Source organism: Callithrix jacchus, chromosome 12 (assembly GCF_049354715.1).
Source record: "Callithrix jacchus isolate 240 chromosome 12, calJac240_pri, whole genome shotgun sequence".
Lineage (NCBI taxonomy): Eukaryota > Metazoa > Chordata > Mammalia > Primates > Cebidae > Callithrix > Callithrix jacchus.
This window is the reverse complement of record NC_133513.1, coordinates 103814914-103840061: the sequence shown is the minus strand read 5'-3', so window position 1 is coordinate 103840061 and position 25148 is coordinate 103814914. Positions and strand designations below refer to the sequence as shown.

Genomic DNA, 25148 nt, shown 5'->3' with positions numbered 1-25148 from the left:
AAGAACTGTTAGCCCATATAATACGTGTCATAAAACACAACCCATCACTATGTCATCAATCTACATTTAAGGCCAAATGTTCATATGGTTAAACTGAAGCCAGATTTGAATCCCGAGAAGCACAGAAAGTAGTAGATTTGTTACACTATTTTACTTTAAAACTGTTCTCTTTATTAAAGTCAGGAAATAACAGACATTGGCAAGTTGTAGAGAAAACAGAAGGCTTATACACTGTTGGTGGGAATGCAGCCCCTGTAGAAAATGGTTCGGAGATTTCTCAAAGAACTCAAGACAGAATTGCCATTCAACCCAACAATCCCATTACTGGGTGTATACCCAAAGGAAAAGAAATCATTCTACCAGAATGACACCTACATTTGTATATTTATTGGGTACTATTCACAAGAGCAAAGACATGGAGTCAACTCAAGTGCCCATCAATGGCAGATTAGACAAAATGTGGTACATATACGCCCATGGAATGCTACCCAGCCATAAAAAAGAATGAAATCATGTACTGTGCAGCAACGTGAATGCAGCTGCAGGCCATTACCCTAAGAAAATTATCATAAACATAAAACCAAGTAATGCATGTTCTCACTTATAAGTGGGAGCTAAACACTGGGTACACAGAGACATGAAGATGGAAGCAATAAACATTGGGAATTTCAAAAGCGGGGACAGGGAAAGAGGACAAGAGTTGAAAACTACCTATCAGGTACTATGTTTGCTACCTGAGGGACAGGATCATTAATTAGAAGCCCAAACCTCAGCATCACACAATATACCCATCTAACAAACCTGCACATATACCCCTCTGATATCTAAAATTAAAAATATAATAAGTAAAATTGGTTACATAGCGAAAAAAATGTTAAATACTGTTCTCTCAAAAGAGCTGCAGGCAGACATCAGATACTGAGCAAACTCCTTTGCCATCTACTTCTCTATATACATTTAGTATCTTTAAAAAAAATACAAGGCAAAAAAAGTAAAAACCTGACCAACATTTAAACAACAATACATAAAATTTTAAATAGGAAAAAAGTACTTTATAATGTGTTAAAAGTTCATGTTTCTCTCTAGATATAAAATAGAACTTGTCACATCTTAGAAACTGAACCTTTGAGGTAGAGTACATAATCACATTTGTTAAAGTAGGTAGAAAACCCACTGCAGTGTTAATTTCCAAGAAATGGTTGCAAAAGATTCAAACCTCAAACATTACTATTAAGAAAACACAAAACATATAGGCATAATAACACTAAATATACCTAAAGAAAATTTCATTGACAATTAATAATCTTTATTCAATCATATATTGAAAGCATAATCCTAAAAATTATTCAAAAATAATGTTATACTTACTCTTTTCATTTGGTCTACAGTAATGGTAGAAGACATCCAAAGGGACTTTAATAAATCCAAAATCATCTTAAATGTACTTTCTCCAGTTGACTCTAAAACCATTATAATAGCCTAAAAATTGAATGAACGAATGAGTGAATTTTTGGTTATTCATAGACAAAACTGCTCCTAAAATGTACCAGATGCCTTTTGTAATCATAAAAATTTAAAAACCAATTCCTCCTTTGACATTAAAAAGATGTATATTATTTAAAAAAGCATAAATCACTGTGGTACAACATGAAATACTTAATTCTTTTAGATATGGCAAGGTAATCTTACTTCATATACAAGCTCATGGTGAAAATGAGGTACTTCCAGTTCCTTAAGGCAATGTTCAGCTTCAGATATATCTCCAGAGAGTAAATATTCTTTCAGCAGCATATCAATCTATTAGATTTAAAAGTTGAGATGTGTTAGAATTCCTAACTTTTAAAAAAGTGTGCTTGCCTACAGGATTATCTGCTCTCATCCCAATATAATGAAATAGTAGGTAACAAACAGCTAATAATACACAGACTGGACATGGTACTATTAACAGAATTTTTCATAATTAAAAAATAAATCTCCAATTTTTAAATGGTTCATAATTATGATTCAAATGCGATGCTTCAGTGTGTCTGAATCTACAAGTAGGTTTATAATGCATGCATCCTGGGTTGTGACCAAAATGCTTTATTTAGTGTGCCCTATTAAAAATAAAGGATTTTTAAATACCACTAGAGGGCACTAACAAAGTTTCAATAAAGTGGCTTAAAATATTTCACTTCGATCAATATGCTCTTAATAGTGCGCTGAGCCAAAAACTGAGAAATGATAATGGGGCATTACTAGACAGGGCAAAGATTTCCATATAGTCTCTCTTCTCTACAACTGAGAATTGAAACTCATTATCTAAAATGCTCAATAATTCCATTTCCAGCTGTAGCTAAAGAGACAAGTCTTGATTTTCCTGCTCAAACTTGAACATCTCAAAAAAGTGGGAGTTTTCCAGCACAAGAACTTCAACTAGGAATATTTCTCCCTATATGCTATTTGTTAAAATCACCTTTTTATCTAGTGGGCACATATCTACTTGGCTGAATGTTGAATGTTGGCTGACTGAATTTTTAAAAAATCCTATTTAAGTATCCTCTGCTTCCAACTTCTACAATGTATTTTCATAAAAGGTAAAGTAAAATTTAATTGCTGTCATGCTCATGCTTTAGGATGTAATATTTACATGTAAATATTTAAAGCATAGCATTTGAATATTTTAACTTTATAATTACAAATTAATAAAGGGATACATTTTGTTTAATAGGGATACATTCTGAAAAGTGTGTTAGATAATTCTGTCATGGTGCAAACATCATAAGAGTATACTCACAAAAACCTAGATAGGATAGCCTACTACATACCAATGTTATCCTATTTTGTGAGTATACTCACAAAAACATTGTTGAATGATCTTAAGGCCTAAATAAATAGAGTGATATCCCATGGTTATGATTAGAAGACTTAATATTGTCAAGATGGTAATACTCTAATAGATTGTAATAATAATCTAATAGATTCATATGGTATAGCCTACTGCTCCTAGGCTACATATCTGTAGAGCAGGTCACTATATTGAATAATATAGGCAATTGGAACACAATGGTATTTGTGTATCTAAACATAGAAAAAGTACAGTAAAAATACAGTATAAATGATTTTTTTAAATGATACACCTGTATTAAACACTGGACATGAATAGCATTGTCAGGACGGAAGTTACTCTGGGTGATTCAATGAATGAGTGGTTAGTGAATGTAAAGGCCTAAGACATTACCCATACACTACTATAGACTTTATAATCACTGTATACTTAGGCTCCACTAAGTTTATGAAAAAATAAAGTAATTGTGCTACAACATACAACTGCCTCCATATCACTCAGTGATAGGAATTTTCCAGCTCCATTTTTAAACTTATGGGACCACCACCATCCCATGCAGTCCAGTCCATCACTGACCAAAACATCATTATGTGGCACATGACTGTACTTGTTATTCAAGTTACATTACTTAGTTTTAACATTTGTTACATAACTTTAAAAGTATTAAAAATATCTCCCATCAAATTCCATGCACTTCTCTGAGAATGATAAATTACAAATACATTTAGACATTTCTAAAAGTCTCCTTTGATCCAATTCTTCCATAAGTGAATGTCCAAATAATGTCAACCTCAAACCCATATACTGGTAGTTTTATTTCCATCTTCATCTTGTCAGTTTGTTTTGAGAGAGAATTCACACACCATAAAACAGGTTGTCAGTTTCCAAAAATACTAATTTTGGAGAGTATTACCATCTTAACAATATTAAGTCTTCTAATCATAACCATGGGATATCACTCTATTCATTTAAGTCTTAAGATCTTTCAACAATGTTTTGCAGTTTTCAGTGTACAAGACTTGCATTTGTCTTGTTAAATTTATTCCTAAGTATTTTATTTTTTATGCTATTGTAAATGCAATAATTTCATTTCAGATCATTCATTCCTACTGTATATAGAATTGAATTTTGTGTACTGATCTTGTATCCTGCAACCTTTCTGAATTCATTTTTTAGTTAATAGTTTGCTTTCAGTTTTGGGGAGCTAAAAAATGTTGTATATTAACTCAGATTTTCTGTATATAGATCATGTTATCTGGGAATACAACTAGTTTTATCTCTTCCTTTCCAATTTGGATGCCTTTTATCTTTCCTGCCTAATTGCCCTGGCATCTTGACTATTTTTATACTTCAATTTTTCTAATAATTGTTTAATTATTTTTAAAACAGCTACTGTAACCGTGACATTACAAACAATGACTCATCTATTTTAACATATATAAAAGCAAAATGGCCAGGGCTCTGACTACATTTTGAAGTCCTTAACACTTAAGCTAGATACACACACACACACACACACACACCCTTATTAAAAGACTAAAAATCAAAATTATAGTTACACGAAAAGATTGTACTCAAAAATCAGAACCACATGAACTATAAATCTAGTTGCATGCCTTTCCTTAAAGAGATCTGCAGATAAGTTTTGTTTTTTGGTTTCTTGTTATAGAATACCACATTACAGCCAGAAAAAAAAAAATCCCTAAGTAATAGGTCTGACATTTTAATGCAATAAATCATTTTTTGTTTTTGTTTTTGTTTTAAGACAGAGTTTCACTCATTACCCAGGCTGTGGAGTACAATGGCGCGATCTTGGCTCACCGTAACCTCCGCCTCCTGGGTTCAGGCAATTCTCCTGCCTCAGCCTCCTGAGCAGCTGCGATTACAGGCATGCCCCACCATGCCCAGCTAATTTTTTGTATTTTTAGTAGAGACGGGGTTTCACCATGTTGACCGGGATGATCTCGATCTCGTGATCCACCCACCTCAACCTCCCAAAGTGCTGGGATTACAGGCTTGAGCCACCGTGCCCGGCCTGTTTTTGTTTTTTGAAAGAGAGAATCTTCCTCTATCACCCAGGCTGGAGTGCTGTGGCACAATTTCAGCCCACTGCAACCTCTGCCTCCTGGGGTCACGTGATTCTGGTGCCTCAGCCTCCTGAGTAGCTGGGATTACATGGTGCATGCCACCATGGCCGGCTAATTATTTTGTATTTTTAGTAGAAATGGGTTTCACCACGTTGGCCAGGTTGGTCTTGAATTACTGGCCTCAAGCAATCCACCCGCCTCAGCCTCCCAAAGTGCTGGGATTACAATCAATTACTTTTTCTTTCAAAACATGCATACAGGTAGTGAACATCCTCACAAAAATCTAACACTGATCTACTCTAGTGCTCATAATTCCTAACTTAAGATTTAAGACTATCTAGTTTCAAATTGCTGATATAAGAGCATATTTATTGAATAGCTAAGACAGAAAATCTCATTTCAACATCATTTAAAAATTATTAAATAATATAAGAAAAATGTTAGGTATTCCTTTGAAGTTCACAGATAGCTTGCTTATAATTATTCATGAATACCCTTTTAACAATATCATTTTTAATCATATAATTTATAAGCGATTATAAAGCCAAATGTAAAATAATTATTTCATTTTTGAATTGCAGCTGTAAGAACGAACTTAATTTTTGTCCATAAAAATACCAGCTAGTAGTCACAATTTATTTCTTTCAGAGGAATACATATAAATTAAGTGAAAAATACTCAATTATTACCTCTTTAACAAGATGATTGACAGATTGCTGCCCCCCTCCAGAGCCCCACATATTATCTTTACGCTTTCCACCTTTAGACATACTCAGAAGGACGGTGGCCTTATCCAGAGCAGCTCTACAGAGAAAGAAAAGAATTTAATTTTGATAGCTGGACATACCTAAAGTTTACCATATTATGGATAAAGCTGACAAAATCCTATATGCCCAAAATCTTTCACATAACATAAAAGCAAAATAAAATTCAAAACACTTTTTCAAAACAAAACAGAGCAAAAAAAGTTGATTGTCAAGTTAATATTCTCATGCTCTATTTCATTTCTCATTCAAGAAAAATCAAAAGTTATGTCTTTTGATCTACACACTGAGAGGAAACACTTCACATATAATTAACTTTCACCTAGTTCCATGCCTTCCTACCCAGGGAAACCATTTCACTATGATCTGAAGTAGCCCTAGAAAATTAAGTTGGAAACCTAAGACATGGCTAAGTCCAAGTCCCCAAGAAATTAAGAAAAATCATACAGCGTGCATTTCTCACTCATAAGTTGGTGTTGAACAATGAGAACACATGGACACAGGGTAGTGAACATCACACACCAGGGTCTGTTGGGGGGTGAGGGGCTAGGGGAGGGATAACAGGGGGTGGGGAGATTGGGAAGGGATAACATTGGGAGAAATACCTAATGTAGGTGATGGGGGCATGGAGGCAGCAAACCATCATGGCATGTGTATACCTATGTAACAATCCTGCAAGATCTGCACATGTACCCCAGAACTTAAAGTATAACAATAATAAAAAAAAGGATCTAATGCTAAAAAAAAAAAAAAGAAAAATCATACAGTGTAACTCCCAAATATCACATTTAGAAATACCAAATATCATATTTATACTAAATCACAAGTGAAAAAGACATTTTCTGACTAAGATTTCTACAGTAGATAAATACAAAACTGTAAATGAGGCCTTTCTGTTAATGCCCATCTTATTAGAATATTACACTACTTACTTTGGAATGTTAGAACCTGAAAAGGGAACTTGAAGATCTGTCCAATGGTTTTGTTTTATAAATAAAGAAACTGAGGCCCAAAGAAGAGTGGCTTGACATGAAGGTAATTAATGAGTTAGCTAATTTCCAAAACTTTTGCATTATAGTACTGTCTTCTTCCTGGTAAATCATGCCAACAGTTTCTCCATTTTGTTGTAACGGTGGAGAATATAGACAAGTGACAAACAGATGTATAGAGTGTCTGATTAATGCAAGTGTCATTTCAATAGGATCCTGTAGAATTTTCCCTTATTTTGAAATTCTAAGTAGGAAAAGTAATTTACTTACCTAGCCTGTACACAATCTACAGTTCCTTTGTAACTATCAATGTAGGTATTACATAAAATTCCATCTCCAACAGCTCTAGCAATAAACTGGCCCACTAACTGTAATAAAAAGAAAGAGCTTGTAAAAAAATCTAAAATACCTTTTATAGAACACAATTTCTAAATACATAAATGATGAAGACTGGCCGAACTACCAGTCAATACTTAAAAAATGCTGGAATTTTTTTTTTAAACCTAGGTAGTACCTGTTATCCTTGGCATACACTCCCACATTTTAATCTTCAAGTTAATGGGGGACACATCTGTTTTGCTCACTACTGAATCCCTAACACCTTACACACTGCCTGAATATACAGTATATGATCAAAAACTATTTGGTAAACAAATGACTTAAGGTCAAGTGAAGTCTTCTCTTCTTAAAAAAAAAATGGAGCCAGGTGTGGTGGCTCATGCCTGTAATCCAGGACTTTGGGAGGCTGAGGTGGGTGAATCACTTGAGGTCAGGAATTCAAGACCAGCCTGGCCAACATGGTAAAACTCCGTCTCTACTAAAAGTACAAAAATTAGCCAGCCACAGTGGCATGTGCCTGTAACCCCAGCTACTCAGGAGGCTAAGGCAGGAGAATCGCTTGAACCTGGGAGGTAGAGGTTGGAGTGAGCCAAGATTGTGCAACTGCACTCCAGCCTGGGTGACAAAGCAGACCCCATCTCGAGGGAAAAAAAAAGGACTAGGTTCTCTCAAAAACTAATCAAAAGAATTTATCTTGTGGAGGAAAAAAGTTGTGTAGAAATAGTTTAAAGTATATTCACAGCATTATTTATTATAAAAACTGGAATTCAGTGTCCAAAAATAAAGGTATGGTTAAATGGTACATACATAAGATGGTATACTATGTGGCCATAGGGAACGATATTTACCATATTTTATGGTATGAGAAAAATCAAGTTTACAAAATAGCATACATGGTATGATTCCATTTTTTTAATCTAAAAAAATTAGGGAATTTTAAAAACCATACATTGATATATACCCACAGACAATAGAAAGGAAAACTTAACACCAGCAGTAGTTTTTGCTGGCCTTTCTTCTTTCTGGCTTTCTTTTTCAAAAATTCTATAATGAATATAAACTTATATAATCATTTTCTGAAAGCATGTGTATTGGTATAAAGAGGAAAAAATGTCTGCATTAGGATCACCACTCTATACCTCCTACAGACTACTGTCTGTCATAACAGAAATAGTATTTAGGAACTGACTTGCCTATATTCTATTTCTAAATTAACGTTTAAGTGATTTTACTTTGATTAAAAACTTTGACAATAGCAACAATTTCACGTTTTCAAAGCTACAAAAGGGAAGAGTCTTATTTATGCCTTTTTATAAAAAACATTAGTGAAGCATTCAATCATAACTACATTTTAAAAAATCTTAGCTAATAAAACCACCACATATAATAAACACTATATATATACATATAGCAAAAATAAAAATGACCTAAAAACTACATAGATCATGGGGAAAAAGTAGGCCATAACATTAAATGTATAGCATGATGAAGACCAGGTTTAAAAACCTAAAGAACTAGGAAATGTGGGCCATCCCCTTCCATCTACCACAATTTCCTAGGAGCATGTATTGCTTCTCTCATTAGCAGTGTAGTAGTGGGAGGGAATGAACAAAAAGAAGAATCATACAAACCTGCGGTGCTCTAGGAGTATCCAGTGCTAATTCAGGTAGATCTTTCAACAATTTATCAAATGATTTTTCCACATCACTTGTGCTCATTACTGTCCCACAAAGGTCAGAAAGAAGCTTAGATGTCATCTCTCTATGACTAGCCTTCCCCTCCAATGCTAAGGACACTGCCAACACCGGTACTCCACTTTTCATTTCACCAAGATTTAAATCTCTTAACATTTCCTATTCAAAAAAAAATAATTTAAAAACATTTTAAAAGTATATCACCACCTACAGTTCAATAAACTTTTATTGTTGAAAAATCAAGCTTTTATCTATGTATCTGTCCCTCTTTGGAAATAATCAAAAGATACAGTCATACTTTAGGAGAAGGGATAAATACACTTTTCCCTGTGCATAAATTAGACATTGATCCACTTGTAAATGCCTTAACGTCGCTAAATTTAAAAATGTGAAATACATTTAAAAACTGTCATGGGTCACTTAATGACATGGATATATTCTGAGAAATTCATCATTTAGGTGATTTCATCAATGTGCAATCATTATAGAGTATAGTTACACAAACCTAAATGGCATATCCTACATGTAGGCTATATGGTATAACTTATTGCTCCTGGGCTACAAACCTGTACAGTATGTTACTATACTGAATACTGTAGACAACTGTAACACAATGGTTACCTATGTTAACACAGAAAAGATACAGTAAAAAGATTATATGAGACCACCAGTGTATATGTAGTCTGTCACAGAAACATCATTAGGAGTTAACTAACCTTCTGCCTTACAATCTATTATTTTTAGAAATATTGTGTTATAAGAATTTGTGGACAAATTATTTTACATTATCATAAGCTATTTATATTCTACTTCAAAGCCTTCTCTTGAAATAAAAATTCACTTTACACTTCTGTATCAAATTTAAAATAAGATCTTAACTGTTTTTAAATGGGATTATTGATTTAAAATTCTAGGGTAAATTTAAAATTTCCTTTTAGAAATACAATAGCTGCAGCTAATACTAATGTATCAGGCAATATAATGGCCACCTTATTTATCTTAATACTTGAATAACCCTTTGAGTATTAAATGATCAGACCTATCATACTCAAAAGTACAGAATAGTTAGTAGCTGAGGGCACACAGCTGGAGTAGCCAAACTGAATGTGGAATACAGGCAGTCTGACTCTAGAAGCTCAATTCTAATTCAGTTAATAGTGTCCTCCTCTTTAATCAAAGTTTTCTTAGAATCCTTAAATCATCATATACTACTAAGAGAGTGCCAGAACTATTTTCACAGCCACCTAACTGGCGTCCTTATTAGTAATCTCTTCCCACTCACTGCATTTCATCTTCCTTAACTGCACTTTAACAACTAATCCATTACCCTCAAACATGATACTCCTCTTTCCTGGAAAAATATCTTAACTGGCAAACTCCTCACCATCCTTCAGACAGCTGAGAATCATCTCTACTATTCCTCTGTATTTTATGCTTTCCAAACACTACTGGCTAGCACTACGCAGTAATACATATGTAGTATACGATTGGTCTTATGCTATATAGATAACAAGATTTCAACAGTCCCTGCCCTCATAGGACTCAGTAAAATTTTTCCTCTATTACAGAATGTTTCACATACTTTAATAATCTGTTTATATATCATTTCTTTCACTTGACTGGGCTTCAAAAGGCAAGAATCACCTATTACAAATTCCTGCAGATGATATGTACTGAACAAATATTTGTCTTATATTAAAATCCTACAATTCCAAAGATACCAGACCTCACAGTATCAGACAAATCAATAAAGTTCAGTCTAAATTTTAGAATATAAATGTTCGAAGTCTTCTAAAGAGTTACAATTGTATTACTTTAATCAATAATCCTAACTAGACCAATGGTTTTATTTTATTCTAGATTTACTTTATGAACAACTCATAATTATTCTTATGGTTTCTGTATATTCTTTTTCAAATCTTTATTATTTGTACTAGGGGTTTTTGAACAAAGTACAAAGAGATTTTATCCTACTTCTGAACACATTTGAAATAAATGTCAAAAAAAAAGAAACTGTGTCAGGCATTCTTAACTGAGGTCCCTGAAGAGGTTTCAGGGGGCTCTTACAAGTGCCCTCAAACTGCTAAAATTATATCTTATAAATTATAAAAACAGATTTTATAAATTCATATAAATTACAAATTATCATTATACAAATTATAAAAATATTGTGTTGTCTGTGTCATTTTTCAGAGAAGAAAACAGCACATAGTTCTCATCATATCCCAAATATATGCAATGAGATTTTATTCCATTTCCTAGAAATTCATTTATGCAAAAGAAAATGCTTAAATTTATTCAGTGAACCAAGATCATTCTAGATGTATTTTGCTTATGAAAGATGTTTTCTCTCCTATATTAAATAAATTACACTTGCAACTTTAAACCTACCGCAACTTCATTAGTATCTCCATGCTCAAAATATTCCTGTATGATTGGTGTTAAAGTCTTCTCAAATGCCCTTTCATCCAAAGGCAAAACTACAGTTTCATAAACACAGTTCTCCTGTTAGAGGAAAAGGGAGTAAGAGTTATAAAAAAATAAGATGCAAATAAACTGAAATCGTTATGTGATTTTATTTTCCAAGTAGTTAATAATCCCCACTTAGCACAAGATAAAGACATGCTACATACACTGATCACTTATATAAAAATAGAATCCAGGCCAGGCACGGAGACTCATGCTTATAATCCTAACACTTTGGGAGGCAAAGACAGAAGGATCACTTGAGGCAAGGAATTCAATGCTAGCCTGCGTAAAATAGCAAGACCCTGTCTCTACAAAAAAATTTTTTAAATGGCCGGGCACGGTGGCTCAAGCCTATAATCCCAGCACTTTGGCAGACCGAGGCGGGTGGATCACGAGGACAAGAGATCGAGACCATCCTGGTCAACATGGTGAAACCCCGTCTCTACTAAAAATGCAAAAAATTAGCTGGGCACGGTGGTGTGTGCCTGTAATCCCAGCTACTCAGGAGGTTGAGGCAGGAGAATTGCCTGAACCCAGGAGGTGAAGGTTGTGGTGAGCCGAGGTCGCACCATTGCACTCCAGCCTGGGTAACAAGAGCGAAAAACTTCATCTCAAAAAAAAAAAAAATTTTTTTTTTAATTATCCAAGCATGGTAGCCTGCACCTGTAGTTGTAGCTACTCAGGAGGCTGAGGCAGAAAGGTCTCTTAAGTCCAAGAGTACGAGGCTGCAGTGAGCTATAATTCACTACTGTACTTCAGCCTGGACAACAAAGCTAGATCACCTCTAAAAAAAAAAAAATAATAGAATGTATAGGTCAATGCTCTTTTAAAAAATCAGAATACAATTAAGCCAATATATAGAAATGAAACAAGAACCAAAGCCTTCACGATTAGCATTGTCATAATAAAAAGTATAACACAAAGATCAATGCTGTAGTGACACAAAACTCTCTAAGGAAAAAAGCACTGTTCATTTGAAATTTCAAAAAGAAGATTAACATCCATCATCAAATCATTCTTCTCTCCCTACAAACAAAGCTCTGAAATGTAGTCTCCCCTCCTTTCTACGGGGTGTATGTTCCAAACCCCGCCTCCAGAGGATGCCTTAAACCACAGATAGTATCAAACCCAATACTGATAATCTAGACAGCTACCATATGACGAATGTGTGAGTAGTGTATACACTGTGGATACATGCTGGACAACGGAATGGCTCACATCCTGAGCAGAATGGAGTGGATGAAGCTGGGCAGCGGGAGATCTCATCACACTACTCAAAAGAATGACATGCAATTTTAAACTTAAGAATTACTTCTGAAATTTTCCATTTAATATTTTCAAACTACAGTGGACCATGGGTAACTGAAATTGCGGAAAATGAAACCATGGATAAGGGGGGACTGCTATATTTGCAACTTGTAACTGGCTCCACCCTAAAAACATATATTTGAAAGATTAACACATTTTTAGCAAAGATTCTACAGTTCTTCAATCCCACTGGTTTCATATCCTCTTAGAAATATTTCCGTGTCCAACTATTAGTTAAAATGATTAAATACATACATACAACACATAATAAAAACAACCTAACATATACTCTTGACATTTTTCTGTCTAAAATTTCCATCACTGTGTCTTTCTTACCTTATGCAAAGACACAGTTTTCAAAAAAACATAATCATAACATTTGGGATTTGCTTCAAAATAATCCAAAATAGGGTGGGGAGAGGGGCCAACAGAAGGTGAAAAGTAAATGGAATGAAACAAGATTGCCTATGAGTTTATAATTATTTAAGTCTGTAAAGCTAAGAGAAGAGTCCAAGCAGATTATACTGTTCTACTTTAAATTTTTTTCCATTAAAAAAATTAAAAATTTACTACTCGATCTATTAAAAATTTACATTTTCAGCATTATCCCTAAAAGAAAGATGCACATGTCCCCAAAACAAAATTTATTATATACTTACCATTCTAAACAGTAATATTTAAAAGGAACCTAATAGCTGTAACTCATAATATTCAAAAGATATTCTCAATTACCATTACTATAGAAACAAACTATATTAACAGAATTTATTGAAAAATGGCCAACTAAATAATCCTAAATGAATTTGTAAAGAGGTATTTTTGACTCACTTCAGAAACCAAGTGAAAATTATGCATGTATCACTGTCAGTTTACTTGGTTTCCTAATTCAAAACATATATCTATATAACTACAAACATGAAGTCAAAAAACTTTAGAAACATTTTAAATATTACAAAAAAGCAAAGCACTGATACCTGGTCATCATCGTAGTTAGGATCTTTCACATCTACCTCCTCCACATCATACACCTGTCCAGGTGTACCCCAGACACCTTTGCCTCCTGCACCACCTGAGAAAGTTTAGAGTTGAGAAAGAAAAAACACAAAGTTCATCAATTTTTGTTGAAATATAAAATAATCCTAAATATTCTGATGTTTATAACATCAGCTGTTAAATAACAGCTAAAAAACTGTATTTAATGTCTGTTAGTTTTTTTCCCCAGTTTTTCCCCCAGTGGTTTCCTTTTTGTTCAGACCACTTTTTCAGTAGTACTTCCAAAAAACAATAAGATGAAATAGCTTATAAAGTTAAAAACAAAAAAGTAGATGCTTTAAAATAAAAGCAAATCCAAATAAAGATTAAAAAAATAGCTATATTGAGGACCTCAAAGGAGATGGTATTGCAGCTGAGCTCTAAATTTTATTTGACATTTCTTAGGAACAAGACAAAAAGAAACATGCTGGGCCAGTAAAGCATAGCACAGAAAACTCAACCAGGGAAAAATTATTTAGTAACAAAGGACAGTAACCACCATCAAATATTTTAAAGTCAAATACAGTAATCTTTAAATATAAAAGTACATATTAAACTATACTTTACAACTAGCAATATGTTACAAATATAGAAAAGAATTCTGATTGCTTTTTAAGTATTAACAGTCCTGAAAACTCTATTTTCTAAATACAAAACAACCAACAGAAGAAGCTTAACAATTCCAACTTTCAAAGTTGCTTTTCTTTTTTTTTTGAGACGGAGTTTCGCTCTTGTTACCCAGGCTGGAGTGCAATGGCGCGATCTCGGCTCACCAAAACCTCCGCCTCCTGGGTTCAGGCAATTCTCCTGCCTCAGCCTCCCGAGTAGCTGGGACTACAGGCGCGCCACCATGCCCAGCTCATTTTTGTATTTTTAGTAGAGACGGGGTTTCACCATGTTCACCAGGATGGTCTCGATCTCTTGACCTCGTGATCCACTCGCCTCAGCCTCCCAAAATGTCAAAGTTGCTTTTCTACATCAACTTACTGAAATGTTTTAAGGACCAATACACTACATTATTTTTTAGAACTTTTACAGTGTCACCAACATTTCTGTTTTTAGAGGTTTCTATTTTGTACCTTGCCATCAGATCAAAACAGAATCTGATAACTAGGTTTCATTTTTACATAAATAATGATTGCAGAGCCATTCAACAAAAATAATTTTTGAAAGGTCACAAAAACATTTTACAAGAGACCTAGGCTATAAATCGAAGTTCCTGCCATTCAGAAACTGATGAAATCATTAGACAGAACTCTTATTCAAAAAATATTTGTCTACCATGTGCTAGTCACTATTTCAGGTAGTAAAGATACAGCAGTGAAACAGACCAATCCATTACAGAACCCAAAATAAAGAGAACTCAGAACCAGATCTAGGAAAATATTACAATTTAGATCTAGACATTATCAATCAAATTTATATTTGTTATTAGCAGTAATGGACAAATTATATTAAATAATAAGTATGATGGATTTCTGACTCCTTTCAAACTTAGAGAACATAAGCAAAACTCCTAACAGTGAAAAACATCAGTGTATATTTTGCTGGAAATAAACTGTAACATTCTGCTCAAGAAAATTAAACCTATTCAAACAAGAAAAAAGATCAACCTAAAGAAAAAGTGAGATGGTCCTCACAGTATCACTAAGCAAAAATATATACAAACTATAAAGCCTTATATTATTATATATTATTACTGTTTAAATTTCTCTCATTCCTAGAACAAGGAAATTGTAGTACAAGAACCAGACAATTTTTTTTTCCACTTGTTTATTTTCCATTTGTTGGACATGATATATACCAACCTTTCTTTGGTAGTCCCCTTCCTTTCCCAGATCTGGATCGCCTATCCAGCAACCTTCCCTTTGGACTAGTGGGCACAGTTACTCCACTTCTAAGGGCGTCACTCCCATTGTCGCTGACCGAATCACCTCTGCCAGAGTCCCGGGATGAGTTTTTCCTTAGCCGCCTTTTTGCCTTAGCATTAATTCTAGCTTCATTAATGGAGGATGCTGAAATCCAATTTCCATTTATTTCATTCTTAATTTCCTCAGTCCCAGTATTTTCTTCATCACCAGAAAAGAGAGAGTCACTTAAATTATCAGGATCTTAAACAGAAAAATGAAGAAAGAAAATTCTAAGTATTTTAAGTATCTACGGTTTTACAGATCTAGTGGTAAGTTAGATTAGGTTGAATCACATGACATTATCAATTTTGTAGGTAAATGACAGTCACATATTGGGAATTTCATCTACTTCAATCTAATAAACAACAACTAAATAAGATTACTTTTCACATTATCAAGAAAAGTAAACCAAGGTAGTGAATTTTAACAAAGTTTACTGAAAGAAGCATGTTATTTCACGTTTAGATCATAAAATCTCTGCTAACAGCAATATCAAATATAAAACCCTTTGACTTTTGTGAGCTGAGAGTTAAGCAATTGGAGACATTAAAAAAAAAGACAAAGCATCTTGAGAAGACAGATGAACTAATATTTATAGAATGCCTACTATTACTTATCAGGCACTGTGCTGGACACTCCATCATTTATTTATGCAAAAGTCTGGCAGTTAATTATTATAACATTGATACAGATAAGGAAACTAAGGCTGAGAATGTTTCAATGATTTGCCAAACATCCATAACCAGGTATACACTTATATCAGTAATCCATAAGAGAATGAATGGCATTTAGCAAATACTTAATCGCGTACAATCGTGGAGCTGAACTGCTGATGCTTTACTGCCTTCAAGATAAATTTTGCTTTCAAGAAAAGCCATCATCTCGAAGTCCTAATTCATCTCCCTTAACTTTTCTCGTATTAGCTACCATCCAGAAAATCTTCCAGCCTATATAAAATTGATTCTTCTTAAAGAAATCAATATACTGGAGTTCTCAGTGCTTCCCCTACTTAGAATGTCACCCTCATTGTTCTTTCCAGTTATTAAAATCCTTTAGGATAATAGCCCAAGTCTTACTCCCTCCATTAAAACTTCCCCTTCAACTCTAGCTACAGTAACAGTAATTGCTCACCTACTATTCATTCAACACATCATGGAAATCACTTTATTTCTTTTTATAAAGCAGTCTTTTTCTTCCAACTAAGTCTTACGCTTCAAAGGAGAAACCACAACTAGACTGTGTGTTCTTCTTTGTATCCCCATCACCTAGCAGTGTCCTTCATACTCAAATTCCATGGAGATCAAGTGGAGGCACTTGGCTTTGCCCTGAAAGCTCTTTAAGTCAGAAAGGCTACTGAATTAGCTACCACTGGGCCCGAGTTTTGTTCATTATGGTTAACTCAAATTAGAGCTGAATCACTCAAATCATTTTCTATATGCCTATAGATTATGAAAACATGTCAGGTCTACGTGCATGGACTTTAACATGTTTTAAGATAGGTTGAAATCAAAAATTTTCAGCAACCCATAAAAAGCATGCATGTGTTTAAAGTCTTCACAAAATTCTTGACATACTTAGGAAGTTAGGAATGTTTTGTTTTTAACAACATCATCAGAGACAAATTATTTCACTAGTTTCATAAGTAGTCTCCCTGACTCCACTATCCTAAATGGAGACTGATTTTCTCAAGTATGCCCTCACTGAAAATCCTTTAAAAGTATTCCCCATTATGTCACAAAAAATGTAAACACTTTACCTTGTAACTTAAGGTCCTTTATGATCTTGCCTCACCAGAATCACTGCTAACCACTCCCATGCTCAAATTGTCAGACCTTAGGTTAGATATCATAGGGATGAGATGGGAGGGATTCATTTGGCAGAAGAATACAGAATATATTACAAAAAGAGAAAGTATAAAGTGGGAGACCTGCTAAGAAAATGTTTCAGTAATTCAGTCACAAGCTAACTTAAAAATTTTAAGCAGAATGTATCTACGATTAAAGAGAAGTGAAACAATGTCTTAAAAGTTTTCAAACTGGTAAGAAACTGGTGTTAGGATGGTGTGTTTGAAGCATCATCATAACCATCAGTAGTAATTACAAACTTAGTGGTGGCAGTAGTAGTAGTACTGGTTCATCACTACCATTACTACTGTCATCTATTACATGCCAGGTTCCATACTACCTGGTACCTATTAGATACCAGGTTCTATGCTAAGCACTTTACATCTGTGGTCTATAAGCCTCAAAAAACTCTATAAAAAAACTGTTTATTCTCATTTTACAGAAGGAAGGTTTTTCACAGAGAAGTTACATATCTAGAAACAATTATGGCTAGGTTTCAAACTCACATTTTTAATCCCATATAACTACAGAAAGTTAAAAATTAGAATACAGCAGTGTTGACAGCTAAAGAGACAGAGATGAACAAGGGATTGAATGTAAACAAAGATAAACAAAAAATGATTAAGTGGAAGGAGACAGAAAGACCAGTATCAGATAAATTAGATGACATTTTCTTTTAAGAGTGAATGGTTGAGAAAAAAATTAAACATCTACCTGTAACATAGTGCTTTCATCATTGTACTACTAAGGTGAACCGCAAAACTGGTCCAGAAGATACAGGACTCAGAACTATAATAAACGGTCTTAAACTGTCCCTTGGAGTATTCAATTTAAATATATCTATTTCCCATAATTGAGTTTTCTTTTCTTAAACCATTTTAACATCCTTTCAAATATGTTTGTGTCTCTGCAGCAGTAAACATTCTCTCTCAGTATAATTTATATATTTGACCTTGTAATTTTTAACCCATGTTTATATTAATTGCTTTTTTATATTTTGTTATTCATATTCACCTAAGTGCTGGAGTTCCATAACCACTATTGAGCTGACTTTAAGAAAACCAAAATTAAAATGATAACCTAAATACAGAATGTGACTTCAAAATAGTTTTCTACTGTGTACTAATTCCCTCTTTCTGAATTCTGACATCCCAATAGTAACCACTCCAATTGTATATGACCACAGCACCAGAAAATCACATTTTCAATTACTGGTGTCCAATGAGTGGCATAATTAGAATAACAAGATTACCACCATTTTCGTGTATTACATACCTCATATGTGCTTCACAGATTTAACACACAAATCCTAACTGCAAATCTATACAGAGGGTATTTATATCCCACTTTTACACATGAGGAAACTGAAGGTCAGAATAAATAACCTACCTCCTCAAAGTAAAAAAGAGTGTGACTTGGACTATTTCCTATAGAAAGAATTTACTCAAAAGAGAGTTGGTCTTAGCCTATCCACATATTGAAGAATAAGTGTTTTAAGGCAGTGCTGGACAGAAAGCACTGAGAACAGGGTTAGAACTAGGTCTTACTGTAGATAGGAATCAAAAAGTATACATCTTAAAGCTATGCTTCTACTTCTAACAGAACTAGAATGCAAGCCACATAGGAAATTTCAAATTTTCCAGTAGCCACATTAAAAAGTAAAAACAGGGCGGGGCGCGGTGGCTCACGCCTATAATCCCAGCACTTTGGGAGGCCAAGGCGGGTGGATCACGAGGTCAAGAGATCCAGACCATCCTGGTTAACATGGCGAAACCCCATCTCTACTGAAAATACAAAAATGAGCTGGGCATGGTGGCGCACGCCTGTAGTCCCAGCTACTCAGGAGGCTGAGGCAGGAGAATTGCCTGAACCCAGGAGGCAGAGGCTGCGGTGAGCCAAGATCACACCATTGCACTCCAGCCTGGGTAACAAAAGTGAAACTCTGTCTCCAAAAAAAAAAAAAAGTAAGAACAGGTGAAATTAATTCAAATATCTTATTTAATCTAATATAATCCCATAATATCATCTCAACATCCAAACAATATAAAAAATTATTGAGGTTGTTGACCTTCACCTCAACTCAGAGTAGCCACATTTCAAGTACTCAACATGTGGCTAAGTGCAGTGGTACACACGCCTGTAATCCACCTACTGAGGAGGCTGAGGAGAGAGGATCACTTGAGCTCAGGAGTAATAACAACTACATGTAGCTAGTGGTTACCATACTGAACAGTGCAGAAAAGCAGCAATTACTTATATGTAAAATATATTCTTAAACTGTATTACCATCTCCATCTCAATTAAGTAGGTACATATTACCCATTTATAACCCTAAGGAATACTCACATAGCTATTGTACATAGCAGCACAGAAATGATCATTAATTACATAAAAAATTTTTTAATTTTTTAGCATACTTTAAAAAGATTTCTAAATAATGATGAAGAAGCTTCAATGTGTTTGTTCAGATCAAAGAAAACAATACACATTGTAAACAATAGTGAGTTAAGTCATTAAAGAAATAAAGATGTAGTATTTAGTCATGAAATAAAATGATAGAAAATAAAGAGCTTTCAATATTAATAAAATTATAAAGCAAAGAATTATCTAAAATATACCAATATGAACTATTCTTACTATTCAGATATTGCATAATTCTAATTAACTTTCTGGGGAGCTTATTCCGAAAACTATAAAGACATTTTAAGTTGTCTCGTGTTACTCGCATCTGGTCATCTATTCCACAAAATTTTCATTTTTACGATAACAACATGCTACTGAAGCACCAAGGAGAATTAGGGAAAATATCATAGGTAATTTAGAATATAAAAATTATTCATTAGGAAAGATAGGCAGGGCGCGGTGGCTCACGCCTGTAATCCTAGCACTTTGGGAGGCCGAGGTTGGTGGATCACCTGAGGTCAGGAGTTCAAGACCAGCCTGGCCATAATGGTGAAACCCCATCTTAAAAAAAAAAGGAAAGATATTAAAGATACCAGTAAGTGTATATTACAGATATCACTAACTAGCCTATGTGAAAATAAGTAGGCTCACTATTCTTCTCCATTCTGTACTGTATGCTTTATTATAAACAGTGGAGAATAGGAATGTATGGAATGTGAAAGGATAGGCAGAAAAAGAGGACATGTAATGAATTTCCATGAAAAGAATCGCAAACTTGACTTTAAAAATAACACAGCCTGTTTTCTCATAGCATGAATAAAACAGTATTTAAAGTAAAGATAGTTTTTCTATCATGTTTTTACAAAATATGGAATGGCCTGAAGCTTCCTCACAACATAATCAAGGTTCAAGATATTCAGCCTGGGCAACATAGTGAAATCCTATCTCTACAAAAAATAAAAAATTAGCCTGGGGTGATGGCACAGGCCTTTTGTCCCAGCTACTGAGGAGGCTGAGGTGGGGGAAAATCCCTTAAGCCCAGGAAAGTCAAAACTGCATTGAGCCATGATCACACCATCACACCACTGCACTCCAGCCTGAGTGACAGAGCAAGATCCTGCCTCAAAACAAAGGAAAAAAAAAGAAGAAAAGGATATTTTTACTTACCTGCAGGGTTTACATTCAGTATCTGCTCATTTTCTACATCCATTTTTCCTTAATTTCGTTTGCACTGATTAAACAAATTACCAAATGGAAATCTTCCTTCTGAATCTGTTTTTTTTTAAAAAAGAATAAAAGAAAGCTTTAACATCCTTTAAACTAATGTGATTTGGCTGAATTAAACTTATTTAAGCACATTGTAAAAAAAAAAAAACTTAATTTCATTAAATAAGAGTTCACTTTACTTTGAAAGACAACTTACCCTAATTAACATTTGGTTCCAATCTTCTTGATAAATTTATCTAAGTCAAAAAAAAAAATCCCAGATGTTTTCTATATATGTTTACTTCAGGTTAAAGAAATACACACACACATCCAAATCTTTTCGGAATACCAAGCCTCAAAATTAATCTGATATACACATATAGGAATATAAATACTGGATACTGGATAGTTCCCTACGAATGAATTATGAGAACTACTCCAAAATAAAGAAAAATACAGTTTTAGACATGACTGTGTTATTTTTCACATTACGGCACATCTGAAAGGCAGATAGATATATTTGCCACTCATTACCTAGGTTTCTAATTACTAGAATAAGACTTTGAGATCGAGAGAAACTTGTAAAATCAGCTTTTCTGATAATATCATTTATATGAGAAATCCATTTTTTTTAAATCTGATCATCTCAGAAAGAAGTAAGTACAATGACATAAGCATCTCAGTATTTCAGGCCTCAGTTTCAAAATGGCCTAAAAATTATTAATTCTGAAAGGTTTGATGAAATCAGTTACCTTTCAGACAATTCACTTAGTGATACAGATCCAATAATATTATATTAAAGAAATATCAAAAGTATTCAAAAAATATATTACTAGAACGTGTAAGCAAATTAAGATGTCAGAGTCTCTCTAGAAGTATTTTTTAAATAGTGGTTTAGAGTACTTAAGCGTATGTTTAAGTCACATAGGTGATATATTAAGTCCTTCCTGATTCATTTATAATCATGTTGCTAACAGTGTTCTCTTCAGAGATATAAAATGCACAAATTAGTGAAAAGGCCTAATAAATTAATTACAGAAAAGCACATTTTTTTTTCCATATAACATAATCTACTGTTAGATGTCATTTTAGGATAACAATACATGCGAAGCCTCCTGGGACTCAAAGGTGAAACTGACTTTTAAATTCCTCATTATAAACTATTATTTGTTAACCTAAGTTCATAGACCTTTTCTTCAGAAAAGGGTATTATTTTTTGAAACAAAAACAAATGGACCTTAGATTAAAATTATAAGCTTCTTACTATGGCATAATCCTCAGACTAACATGCTATCATATTGCTTGGGAACTTAAGAAAACGGTGAGACCATTCTCTAATTCTGTCTAGATTATATTCATATATGTGATTCTTTATAATCACTTTTCAATATAACTCTCACCAACTTTAGATTTGAAAAGAAATCTTAAAAATATGTATATGGAGATTCATATAGATACATGAACAAAAATGGTTTGCAGATTTAAACATTTAGCATCCTTGATGGCTGAAAAGGCTACATTCTGTTTCAATTCCATGCATGAATTACCTATAGGAAAGGAATAATGTCATATGATGTGTTTGAGTTTTTTAGAGTTCTATTATAGTCTTTTTCATTCTTGATGAAAGTATAACCTTTGAGAGAATATTTTCTGCAGAACCTAATAAGTGAAATGAATATAACTGATGTTTAAAAAGCCCCTTGCAATTCAAAAAGAATTTTACATGTATTATTTAGTACCTTACAGAACAATCTTCAGGTAGGTATTCCACTTTACACACAACTAAACAGATTCAGAGAGGGTAGGTAATATGTCCAAGGACAAACAGCTGCTTAGTTTGAGCCAGGATGAGAATCTAGACCTTCCAAATCCAGTACTGTCTGCACAAGTTCAATCCAAGATTTTAATATCCCATAGGAAGATTCTTAAAGAAGCTTATTAAAACAGACTTCTGCTGTTAAATCAAACTTTTTAAAATACTGTTTTCCAAACACTTAAAATAATTATTTTAAACTATCATACAGAAGGCATTCCATCAGACAAAGAAAACTGTCAGGAAATGAGTATCATCTCTTACCTAATAAAGTTATCTTAATAAAAAAAAAAAAGTCCTGTGTTTTTAGGCAATGATAACCCGATCGATAACTCAAGTCATATTTGAAAGCAGCCAACACACATTTTAAGAGTTCAGATAAAGATAAGACACGTTCCACGTTTTTACTCTCTTTAAAACTAGTAGGACTTTTTTTTTCCAATTTAACCGTTAACACAATTGGCCCAAACAGGAAAATACATGGCAAAAAATCCAAACCCTATTTCCTTCATACCATCCTATAAAAACGAATTTTCAATGAGAAAACTATACATACAAGTTAGAAGAAAACGAAGGCTGACATTAAACACTGTTCTTTTCTCCAGTGTGTTATTCAATTCCCAAGACATTTCCCTAAAAGACCCTCCACTCCCCCGCAAATGTGTGTGTGTATATGTGTATATATACATGTATATGTGTATATATACATATATATATATGTATGTATGTATATTTGTATGTATTTCCCGAAATATACCTCAGAAATTGCTCTGGCATTTTGGGGAGTCATTTATTAACTACAATTACTTATATTCATTCTTCGGCTACAGCCAGCTAATTAGCAGCTTAAAATCAGCTAAAAGCTTTGTACCACAATAATGCAAAAACGAGCACTACAGAAAATATTCAAGTGGCATTTATTTTTTTAGTCCTAACAATTATTTTTCCTTTCACATTAGTATCACGGAAAAAGCCAATCAATTAGAATTCAAAGGCACTTACTGAGTTATTAAGGTATTCAATAAACCTGTAATGAAGGAATATTAAGGACATAAATACCAATAACTACTTGTTTAAAAAGCACTTGGTGGTTTCCCAAAAAAACAGCCACGTTAAGAATATCAAAATTGTGGGTGGGGGGCAGAAAAAAAAGAATATCAAAATTATAAAAATTAACAGTAAAAATGCAAGTTAAAAAATAGGAGAAACCCTCTTTTCCCCGACACCTAGCAGCATTTCTGATCGTTTTTATCATTTGTAGACACTACACAGTTGCTGGCTACGTAGCAAGTTCTCACAAGAGCAAGGGGGAGGTGGGCTAAATCGACGTCTGCAGACAGTTTTAAAGCTCTTGCAAAACTCCATGTACGTTACAGCACCAAACTGACAAATGCAGCAGATGGCACGCGTTTCACAGAAAGGGGGCTCCCTTCCCGGCTTTGTTTTCTCCGGGAGATTTTATTTTACCTAAACTAAAAAAAAGAGACCCTTTGCCGGAGGGCTGGAGCGGCGAAGTTCGCACAGGGCAGGGGAGGCGGGCACGTGTACGCCTCCTAGCCCCCCGGCGAGGCGAGCGCGTGGCCCTTCCCCGCAGCGGCCGAGCCCGCTCCCTTGCAGAGGGCTCAGGCCCGGACCCCCGAAGTCCCCAGCCCTGGCTGGCCCCCAGAAACTGCTGGGCCGGGACCGGGTCTCCGGGGCACGCCGGGCATGGGGATGCATCTTCAGGGGATTCTCAGGAGGGCGCGGTGAGGATGCGAACCTTCCTCACAGGATTTCAGTCTCACCGGAAACACGCCTTCCAATCCTGACCCCCGAATTCAACCTCCGCCAGAGGGGGAGGAGGGTTGGGGGGGGGCCCTCGCCGGCGCGCGCCCCTCTCAGTGGGGAGAGGACTCCGGGAGGGGGCGGGCCCGCGTCGCCACGCTCCGGGCTGGGCCCAGATGGAGGGAACCGGGCCGGCGTCCCGGAGCGTTGGGGCGGGCGCGGCTGGACCTGTGGGGCTATGAGGAGGCAGCCGGACCCCAGCCTCGCAGGCCAGGACCTGACAGGGCCGCGGCCCCCATGCCCCCTCCCATCGTGCGGCTGCCCCGAGGGGGAATGAGGGAAAGGGAGCAATCTTCCCGAGCGTGCGAGCCGCGCCCACTGGTACTGACCCCTCGGGCCCCCGCCGCTGCTCGCCCAGGTCCCCGGTCTGCCGGCCCCGATCCCGCTCCTCTGCCTCCGCCGCCTCTGCACCTCGGAGAGTCTCTGGCCCCTCTCGCTCTGTTTGTTTTTGTTTTCTTCTACCCAGTAACACGGGGGCGAGAAGGCTGCGCTTATTGGCGGAGGCCCGGTGGCCGGTTGGCCAATCGTAGCGGCGGAGCCGGAGCTGGGGAGGAAAAGGGAGAGGAATGAAACGTGGAAAGTTGGGGAGGGGCGCGGGAGGGCGCATGCGCTTGTGGTTCCTGGGACTGGCTGGAGCGG

At 35.3% G+C, this 25148-nt stretch overlaps 1 protein-coding gene across 4 annotated transcripts in view; it reads right to left on the bottom strand.

The window, feature by feature from the left end:
- The window catches only part of PDCD4 (programmed cell death 4), a 28360-nt gene extending 3426 nt beyond the window's left edge, over positions 1-24934 (bottom strand). Inside the window, exons 1-12 of one of the 4 annotated variants that reach the window (XM_078346488.1) lie at positions 24839-24934; positions 23688-23712; positions 21090-21129; positions 20834-20938; positions 15318-15620; positions 13452-13546; positions 11092-11205; positions 8638-8859; positions 6938-7035; positions 5604-5718; positions 1690-1797; positions 1369-1479 (exon numbers count right to left, since the gene is read on the bottom strand). In XM_078346488.1, coding sequence (XP_078202614.1) covers positions 1369-1479; positions 1690-1797; positions 5604-5718; positions 6938-7035; positions 8638-8859; positions 11092-11205; positions 13452-13546; positions 15318-15620; positions 20834-20876 — 1209 coding nt within the window. In that variant the 5' untranslated portion in view covers positions 20877-20938; positions 21090-21129; positions 23688-23712; positions 24839-24934. The remainder of the gene's footprint in view (positions 1-1368; positions 1480-1689; positions 1798-5603; positions 5719-6937; positions 7036-8637; positions 8860-11091; positions 11206-13451; positions 13547-15317; positions 15621-20833; positions 20939-21089; positions 21130-23687; positions 23713-24838) is intronic. The other 3 variants (XM_078346489.1, XM_009010272.4, XM_078346487.1) reach the window with 3 other exon arrangements.
- Positions 24935-25148: the final 214 nt, after the last annotated feature.